Raw genomic sequence first — 10,283 nt, 5'->3', positions numbered from 1 at the left:
TGATGTCATAGTTTTTAGTCTGTGCCACAGAAGAGGCAGATGGATGCAGGCTTCCTCCTTTTCTTTGGCTCCTGTCTCCATCTCGATCTCATCCCCAACATCAGCCTCAGCATCAGGACTCCTCGAGGACAAAGACAGAGAAACCGCACAAGCACAAACCGTGAAGTGTCTGCAGGTGGAGGAAACAAAGCAGAGCGGATGGATGTGAGCGGATCATCAAACCGAGTCCGATAAAGACGTGATATGGACCCAAAGATCGGAATAAGCACCGGCTCACTCCTCTTTTCCGCCTTTATTGTGTATTATGAGCAGGCGGCAGTGTAGGGGAGCTAGTCCTGCCCAGAGAGGAGGAGGAGGAGGAGGAGGAGTAGGAGAGGAGGAGGAGAGACACACAGAAGGGTGTCGACGGAGAGAGGCAGGGGCAGAGGAGAAGAGGAGGGGAGGAAGGGAGTAAAAATAATAGAGTAATATTACAAGCTTCCAATAATGGCGGCTAAATCGGACGGGGTCCTGAAGATGAAGAAGAGCGACGTGGCCTTCACCCCCCTGCAGAACTCGGAGCACTCCGGCTCGGTGCAGGGGCTCCACCCGGGCGCCCAGCCCGACTCTGCGGGCACCGGGGACGGGGACTTCGTCAACGGGGAGTCGCGTTGCTGCGGCGGCGGAGGCTCCAACTCGACGTGCCTTCGGCTGGGCAGGGAGCAGCAGAGGTACACGGTGTGGGACTGCCTGTGGATCGTGGCCGCGGTGGCCGTGTATCTGGCCGATGTGGGCACCGACGTGTGGCTGTCGGTTGACTACTACCTCCGCCGCGACTACTGGTGGTTCGGCCTGACGCTCTTCTTCGTGGTGCTGGGATCCTTCTCCGTGCAGCTCTTCAGCTTCAGATGGTTCGTGCACGACTTCAGCACCGAGGACGGAGCGGAATCCGCCGCCGATTGCTCCCACATGGACGGGAACAAGCTGCTGAGCGGCTCGGCCTCGCACGGAGACGTTACCGCTCAGCACCACCCGGCCACGCCGCAGAGACAGGCGTCGACCGCCAGCAAGAACACCACCACCAACAGCACGGCGAGCACTGCGGTGGGCAGCAGGAGCAGGAAGCGCTCGGCCTACTACTCCTTCTGCGTGTGGTTCGGCCAGTCCCTCATCCACATCCTGCAGCTGGGCCAGATCTGGAGGTAGGACGGAGGCCTTGCTAACAGTGATGGTGTGTGTGTGTGTGTAAGTGTGTGTGTTTGTTTATATGTGTGGAATAGATGAATGAATGAGAGCTGCTCTGACAGGAGTTGGCACCATGGTGGTCTCTGAGTGCTGCCAGCTCTTACAGTGAGGCTACCAGCTGCCATCTTTAGCATGCTCCTCTCTGCAGGGCCAACACACGATACTGTGCGAGGCTCAGTGCCATGGAAGATGCACAAGCTAAATAGGATGCTTCTTTCCATCTTTGATCAGAAAGGCAGGGAGTTGGCCCTGCTGTCACTCACACCTGCTGGTGTCAGGCAGAGACTCTGCTGATGCTGGAGATTCTTTCTCTTTAGGTACAATGGCAGAGAAGTTCCTGAATAGCTTCTGGGTGGAGTCCTGAATTTGAATGACCCTAAACTGAGGATACACATGGTGACCACAGTGAGCCCTCAGTCTTTTACTATAGCTATGCAGAAACCAAATGTCATGCAGCAGGCAGTTTGGGAAGAATCAAAATTGATGCCTGCATGCAAACTACCATTGATATTGGCCGCACATGCTGCACAGCAGTGGTACTCATCTTACAGCCAAATGTGGCCCAAGACAGGGTCCCGGGTGCCCCCCCCCCCAATTGTTTTCTAATTCAAAACAAAAAAAATAAGTGATTTACATTGGGAATCATCTTTGTACTCTTAGTAAATTCTCAATATATAGTGCCAGTAAAGGATCTCCCACATTACCCAACAGAGGTCTTAGCTAATCCCTTAGTGTCCTAAAACCCTTGAAATGTCCTAAAACAGTCAAAATGTCCTGAAATCCTAGAAACATTCTAAAATCCTTGAGATGTCCTAAAATCTGAGAAACATGCTAAAGTGCTAGAAATGTATATAGTGATGTAAAACAAATACAAAACAAATAACAAACAAACAAAAACAAATGGTAGACTATTTATTAGCAAAGTGTAGCAAAGAAAAATTACTTATTAAGAAACGGTTCCCTGAATTTATAAGATATTGGATTGGATCTTAATTTGTAAGTAGAATCTAACGCCCTAGCTGGTTGAGATGGCGATAATTTCATATATACACATATACATTCATCTGCATTTGTCTCTGAATTAAAAATTACTGTCTGAATTACTTCACAGTGGAAGTTGAACTACAGTGAAGCTACTCTTGTGATGACTCTTGCTTGATTAACTAAAGCCACTTCTGAAAAGTAGCTCAGTCTACTTTGTAAAAAATGCTACATGCCAACAAAAATGCCACACAACTGAGATCAATGCAGAAAGTGTCCACTTACATAATACACCTAATACACCTACATAAATTTAAAAACAACAACAAAATCAAATACCCCGCTATCCATGTGAAAGTGCAGGATGGTCAGCTTTTGGTAATGTCCATCAGTCAGACACCTGCTCTTAGAAACTTGGAGTCATTGGTGGAGTTATTGCACCAAGCACGATTCCTCAGCTAGCTAACGTGCAACAGCCCCTCTGAACATTTCGTAAAAAATGGCAATTATCAATAAACCTCACTATTGTAGTCAAAGGAGGCTCAATCACAGTCAAGACACAATGGTAAAAAAAGACGTACAAAATCATTTTTTTCCTTTTATAGCCCACATGTAGTCTCAGTATTAACTAGACAATATATATATATATAAAAAGACATTTAACTACTGAAATCACTGTGCAAACATGAATGTGGCTGATTTACTGGCAAGCTACTGCAAAATGTAGTCAGAATACTAATTTAATTATGTGTTGTTCAGAACTCCTGAGGGTAAAAAGGGCTGCAACTAACAGATATTAAAATCTTAACTCTACAGATTATTTTCTCATCTTTAACATAAATATAAGAAAATGTCCATGAGGATAAAAGGAATGCTTTACTCCATGCCACACCAGTTTAATCATCTTTTTCATTTATTTATATTAAAAACCATCAGCATCTAAATTATTTAATATAACAAAAATGAATTTTGATATTAAATAACTCTAGATATAATGTTTTTTTTTATCAAATGAGAAATGTTTGATGTTTTGTGCTATGACCTTGATATCACAGATTTTCTCTCCCTGTGTAGTTTTTCTGTGTATTTTCTAAGTAATTTTTTTTAAATCGTTGATTGTGAATCGTTTTACCCCCCTGAGTGGTTCAGATGGATAACCACACCTGCCACAGCAGAGCTTGTCAGCCTGTTGGTGATCCCAGCAGGATTTAAATGTCTTAAATAAACTTCCTTGGCATGGGGTAAGTGTGCAGGCGTCACCTTTTTCCTCATGTCAGCTGTTTTTTGATAGCCTTGCACCTACGTGATGTGTGTAAAACTACCCTCTGTCAACTCAAAAAATGTCCATCACACAAAATAATCTCACAATCCTGAGTCTAAGCCATTATATTAAAATGTTTTTTCCAAAACCAAAAGAGGTGTAATTTACAATCAAAGATGACAAAGGACAGCAGCATATTCTGAGATTGTTGCCAGAAGCCCTCAGGTGACTTTTTATCAACATATTGATAACATATTGACTTCTAATATGTCTACATTTCTTGCTTTTAATATAAAATATTCCAAGTAACACACAGCAGTGGATTGCCAAAACCTCCATATCCCCCAAAATCAGATAACATGAGCTCAGTTGTAGCCCCCTGATACAACCAAAGTGTTACTGTGTGCTGGACCTGTTCCAGGCTGTACACTTACAGTATAGTGGGTCTTGTGGCATGTTCAGTACAGTGTGTACTACTGTGTATAGTTCCTGAAGTGTTGTCTGTTCTTTTTTTGGACTAATTCATGCTGGGGTTAGACTGTAGCAGCAGTGGCGCGTCCAGACTTTTTTTTTTCGCAGAGGTGGCCCGCTGCTGCAGACTCACGTGTTAGCAGTTTACCCGTTTTGTCTCCAATACTCACACCTACTTTAATTAGTAACATTGCAGTGTCTTACATTCCTGTTTGTAGTTTTGTTTAAAAGATAAAGAGACCGAACAATCACAACACAACAGTGACAGCACAGAAATGGAAAATAAAGCTTCCACACTTCAGCAAAGAAATGTCTTCTCCAAAAGTAAACAGCATACATTTAAGTTCCAAAACATTAATATAAATGAGCCTGTCTGAGTGAATCTTGTAACAGTTTTATCAGTTTAATTGTAAAAGTAGTAGACTTGACTTTGGCACATTACTGCATCTCAGGATGGAATTCAGTTTACTGGTCAAACAGTTCAGACTGGCTGGGCAGATAGCCAATCATAATAGGGTGGCACCTAGGGTGCCCAATCAGATTTCAGGGTGGCCTGTGCCACCCCAGGCCACTCCCTAGACATGCCCCTGTGCAGCAGCGCTGTGACCAGGAACAGGGATTAACAGATTCAGATTCTGCTTTTTGCCTTCTCAGTATCTGTGAACCTAGCTCAGGTCAGTTTATTACAGAACATTTCTTTTATTTGTTTGTTTGTTTGTTTGTTGATTAGTTTAAAGCTGTGTTGTCCATCAGTGGTGATTTTTGTGAAAGAAATCTTCAAACAGAGACAGAAATGTGAGATTGTGACACACAGTGAATTTGAGGCTCAAGATTTGTTTACCTTTAACTTTTCAAGACAGTTTGAGCAATAATGTTTGTGATATTTTGTATACGTTAGACGCTCAGTTAGAGTTTGCTACTAACCTAAATTAGTAACCTACGTTACTGTTATCAGAGACATAACAAACAGCTGGCCAGTGTACAGACTGAATAGTGCTGCTGAATCAATCCGTCAGTCAGCTGGCAGGAAATTATTTCCAATGATTAATCATTTAAACTGGTCGTATGCCTCCTTTGCTGCTTTTATCACTGTTATTTTATCACTGTTCACTAAATATTTTGTTGGTCAGACAAGAAACAAACTTTGAAGAGGTTTAAATTAAAATAAAATAAAATTATCTGAAAAAAAACAGACAAAAAAATGAATAATAATGTAAAAAACAAACATAAAAACAAAAACAACAATATCAAAAAGGAAAGGACCTGGAAAGGGTGCTCACAAAGTAAGATAAATCTTTAACACTATAGTTTTTCCCTAGCTTTTTTTCTTTTTCCCTAAACATTTCCCCCTATCTTTTCAATAATAATTTTCTAAATCTGCTCATTTTTTGACATTTGTGAAACATTTCTGGCCAAGTTGCTCATTGCCTTTTCCCCCCATGTTTTTTAAAGAAATTGCCCCAATTTGTTCAGGGTTCACAGGTTTAAGTACAAATTCCAGTTCCAATGAAGTTGGGATGTTGTGTAAAATGTAAATAAAAACAGAATACAATGATATGCGAATCCTTTTCAACCTATATTCTATTGAATACACCTCAAAGACAAGATATTTAATGCTCAAACTGATAAACTTTATTGTTTTTTGCAAATATTCACTCATTTTAAATTTGATGCCTGTAACACATTATAAAAAAGCTGGGACAGGGGGCATGTTTACCACTGTGTTACATCACCTTTCCTTTTAAAAACACTCAATAAGCGTTTAGGAACTGAGGACACTAAGTGTTGAAGCTTTGTAGGTGGAATTCTTTCCCATTCTTGCTTGATGTACGACTTCAGTTGCTCAACAGTCCGGGATCTCCGTTGTCGTATTTTGCGTTTCATAATGCGACAGGTCTGGACGGCAGGCAGGCCAGTCTAGTACCCGCACTCTTTCACAACAGCAGCACCTGTTGATCCAGGTCTCAAAGGGTTAATGTAGCAGCAAACCACTAGCTGCTGTGTAAAGACTTGGTGGAGTCACAGTGTCCTGTGCAGAGAGTGATGTCACACTGCCTTTGTGTTGTAATCTGAGCTTCTCCGTGGGTTGCCGTGGTAGCCGTGCTATGCTGCATGTCAGTGCATACGAGGTGATGTGACGGTGCAGCACATTACAAGGATGTTTTATTCATGAAAAACAACAGTGCAAAACCCCATCCTGTCAGCTTTTGTCACATGAAATGCCTTCCTGCTGGATTGATCAATCAAATCAAATTGTCCTGTCAGGGATTATCGCCAAGGAAAAAAACAGTTGCTTCATGGTATTGGAAAATAAATGCGGTGATAAACAACCAGGGAATGCAAATAAATTGCAAATAGCAGGTTCCAGGCCTGGAGAAGGGTTGGAAACTAAGTGTTGGAAACTAAAAACTCCCTGAAGGTTTTGGAAAAGTCATAAAATTGTCTTTCAGATGCATTCTGGTAGGGTTTTTTTTCCTTTTGAGAAAAAGCCAATGCCATCTCCTTTTTTCCCTGTTTTTCTCTGGTCATATAGCAGCAATTTCAAAAGTATTTGCATCTTGTTGCTGCAGAGACAGACTAGTTTTATAGTTTAGTTTGAGGACTGTCAGCAAAAATATTAGAAAATATTGGAAATATTAGACATAACCAGAACGACGAGGGATTCCTCTGTTAAAGAGACATAGAGACAATATTTTTTCAACTTTCCAGTTATTTTTTAAGTAAATCATAGTATCAAATTCCCTTTCCGGCCTCAAGCCTGGGGCGTTGCAATGACATGGTGGCTGTGGCCAGCAGGATGGCCCAGTTTCCTTTTTCTGTCCACTCAACAGGAAATGAGATTCAATACCAAAATCAGATTTATTGGCCAGTCAAGTCATTTTTGTTAAGAAAACTTTACCACTTAAGTTGAATGGATGTGGCAGCGCCACCCTCTTGTTTCCTCCTGTTTCGCAGACATTTTATTGTTCTACATCAATTTTAAAACATTTGCAGAACCATTATTGTCAATAGCAGCTACTTTAAGGCTGTGCAGCACTGCATATGAACGGATGTCATATAGGATGCAGGACAAAATAGAAAAATATCTCCTGAAATGTGGCATGTACCTTGACAACATACAGAGGTCAATGTAAAGATTAAGTGAAATCAGGTTAAGTCTCTTTTATCAAGACACATAGTTTGTGTAGTTAGTTATTATTATTACCATTATAAATATTTTTTTCTTTCTTAATTTATTTATTCTATCTTTATCTTATATTTTATTTATTTATCTATTTCTTTTTTTATTTTAACATTTGATTTTTGGGAGCATTTAATGCAATTGATCCCTTGAGTCATATGGTAGAAGGCTGACCCTTCTTAATTTATGGGTGGGTTGTTTTTTTTGTTTTGGTTTTTTTTTTGTGGTTTTTTGGATGCTGTATGTACTACAATGTATTCTGAAAACCATAGTATATTTGTTTAATTTGAATATGAGAAAATAAAAATTGCTCGTCATAAGAAAAAGGCTGTGCAGCACTTATTGAAATGACTGCACGCAGCACACTGTATCATCTTTAGTATGTATTTCCTAAATAGTGTTTGTGGTCGAGGCAAAGCTGTCGCTGCTTCATAGACTGCGAGGGTGGAGTAACAAAAAGAAGAATTGGATTTGTTTTATGTCCATAAAGACAAGTTTAGTGACACATAAAATCATTAAATCATCATCAAATTAATCGATGATTTCAGTGTATTTTAGACTTTAATTAAGAGGCGAGCTGCTTCAGCGAGAATAATCCCAAAATGTAAAGATAGCAGAGCAAAGACTGAAATACCACAGAGCCAAACAAGACACAGCCACATCCAATGGACACACATAGGTTAAATTGACGCTTTGCTTTGTCCCACCCCTGCAACTCAGATTGGCCAATCATAGCATATATAAATTTTCAGCCAGCTCTGTGTCTGTGTGCAGATGAATCGCTCAGTCAGTGGAGTGCCGTTTATGTGCACACACTGCTAGGACACATGCTGCCTTCACATGCTCCCTGGAAAAATCAAATTTACCGTATACGAGGTACAAGTGCAATAACGGCCCTCCAAAGTCCAAATTACAAGTGGAATATTGGGAAATTTCGATGATACCTGAGTTGCCGAGTTGTGACATTTACGTGGAAGCCTAAAAAATATTTTTTCACTTGTTCCTAGTAGCTATCATTTACTTTTAGTAGTTGCATCTATTACCTGAAGCAGGCAAGCAAACTATAATCTGTAAAGCATGCCAGGTGAATATACTAACACTGATAACAACATTATTTTATAACACGAGCCGCTGACTTGACGGCATAAATGCATAAACATGGCGACAATAGTCAATGGCTGGTCAATGATAAGAAACTCTTATTATTATTAACTTATTAAATATCAGTTTTTGATCACATGTAAATTGTAATATGGTATTAATGTCAATTGCTTTCCATGTAGTTTGACTATATTATAGATGAAAATATAATATAATAAAATATAATATATATAAAAAACAAAATAAAATATAAAAATATAAATAAAGTGGAAACTATTAGCTAATAGCCTCTTGTTTAAATGTTCTTGGCATCAAATACAGCTCATCTTCTTTGTAACCTCCATGTTATTCCCACTTCATGACCTCAAAGCACATGAACACAGCGAAGTCGGAAGAATAACTTCCTAGCTTGGAAACTACAACCTTCCAACTGCACATGAATGCAGCATTAGAGCTGGTTGATAATCATAGGATAATTGTTACAGGCTTTAGTTTCTATCTTCATCTTCTATCTTCATCTTTTCAGCATGTTTTCATTGCTGAGTGAATTTTTCATCACAATTTATCCTCTAAACAGTGAGGAGTTGACTGTGTCTTATTTGTTTACTCAGTTCTGCAGCTCACTTTTATTATCATTATCAAGTAATGTGTGGTTAGCCTGGGAACCAGACAAATCTGCAAGCTCATGTTTTAATTCATATTTGTCAATTGGTCTAGCGATGCCAGGCTATGTATGAGCATGCAGAATGTCAGAAATAACAGAAGCTTCTTATCAGCAGGCCCCAGAGCCACTGTCATGGTTTCACAGTTATTATTCAGTCTGAACAACAACTGTACAGCCGAAAACAACAAAACAAACATCAAACTGACAAACTCATCAGATATGCAAGATGGTAAAATGATTTTTGTTGGAATAATGCTTACTTAATAAATTTGACATAATAAGGCAAAAGTTTTAGATTTTAATTGCAATAAGACATTATTGTTCTGATGAAACCCTGATGACTGACATTTTGATTAAACAAAACACCTTTGAAATATTGCCTAAGTTTTGCACAAACCTGTAATGGAAACCTGCCTGCTGTTAGGCGCATGCCCTGTGTAAGTGAACGGCCATGTTATATGTGTTTTCAGGCATGTTAGTATAGACGGAGTTAGCTCTGAAACAGTGATTGTGTGTGTGGAGATTTTGATTTTGTAGGGTTTTTGTTTTGAAATGCCATTTTAAAATGAAGATGAACTGTGTGGATCTGGCCTCAGTTGTAGATCTTTGTGCTTCATATTTGCGCACCTGTTTTTCAGCTTGTCCGTGACATTGAATGCGACACATAAAAAGAACCCCCACACATAAAAAGGCATACTTGTCTGTTGCAGAGCCCCACACACATCTCTGCTCTGCTGGCAATGAGAAAGCAGTTTATAGCCCATTTTTGGCAGGTTAACATTAAATTTTGTTAACCTCAGCATTAGACATCCCTATGTCTTTGGACCCTCACAGTGGATATGGAAAAACTCTAAAAACCCTTAAAATGGTGGAAACCTTAAGAATAGCAACTGATGAGGGATCCCTCTTCCAGGGCAGATAGATATGCAACAGATGACCTGTGTACAGAACAAATCAACACATAATAAAATTACAGCAATCAATACGTCAAAATGATAATATGAAGATAAACAGTAGTGGACTGTTGCACAGTCTCGCCACATAATAAAACAATGTGCCAATCAATACATTCCAACCATTATATTGAACGTGCTCATCATCCTTTTCATTAGTTGACATGCAGCATCGTAATGAGCTTTTAATGGACCTGCAGCGCTTCAGTCTGGATCCAGTCAGTCCCTGATGGATTCTCCTCACAGAGATGTCAGAGTGGAGCAGTAATCAGCCTCATTCTGCCTGCTTTATGCAGACTCTACTCTGACTCTATAATCACAAATTAAAGACACTATTAATTGTTGTACAGTGACTCTTGCAACTGATGGTAATGAATGAATAAATCCTTCTTTTCTATTTGGTATTTTGCGAACGTACAAACCACTAGATTTAGTGACTGTCCTCTG

At 39.9% G+C, this 10,283-nt stretch overlaps 1 protein-coding gene across 2 annotated transcripts in view; it reads left to right on the top strand.

The window, feature by feature from the left end:
- Window positions 1–10,283, top strand: part of xkr4 (XK related 4) — a 32,780-nt gene continuing 22,497 nt past the window's right edge. For both annotated transcript variants that reach the window (XR_015778125.1, XM_042498203.2), the window contains exon 1: window positions 1–1,181. Coding sequence is in view for 1 of the 2 variants with exons in the window: in XM_042498203.2 (XP_042354137.1) it covers window positions 487–1,181 (695 nt within the window). In the remaining variant the exon portion in view is untranslated. The remainder of the gene's footprint in view (window positions 1,182–10,283) is intronic.

The sequence above is a fragment of the Plectropomus leopardus genome, chromosome 12, assembly GCF_026936395.1.
Source record: "Plectropomus leopardus strain MGB_pleo_1.0 chromosome 12, ASM2693639v1, whole genome shotgun sequence".
NCBI classification, from domain to species: Eukaryota; Metazoa; Chordata; class Actinopteri; order Perciformes; family Serranidae; genus Plectropomus; species Plectropomus leopardus.
Note: the sequence above shows the minus strand (reverse complement) of the source record. Positions and strands in the feature narration are given on the sequence as shown.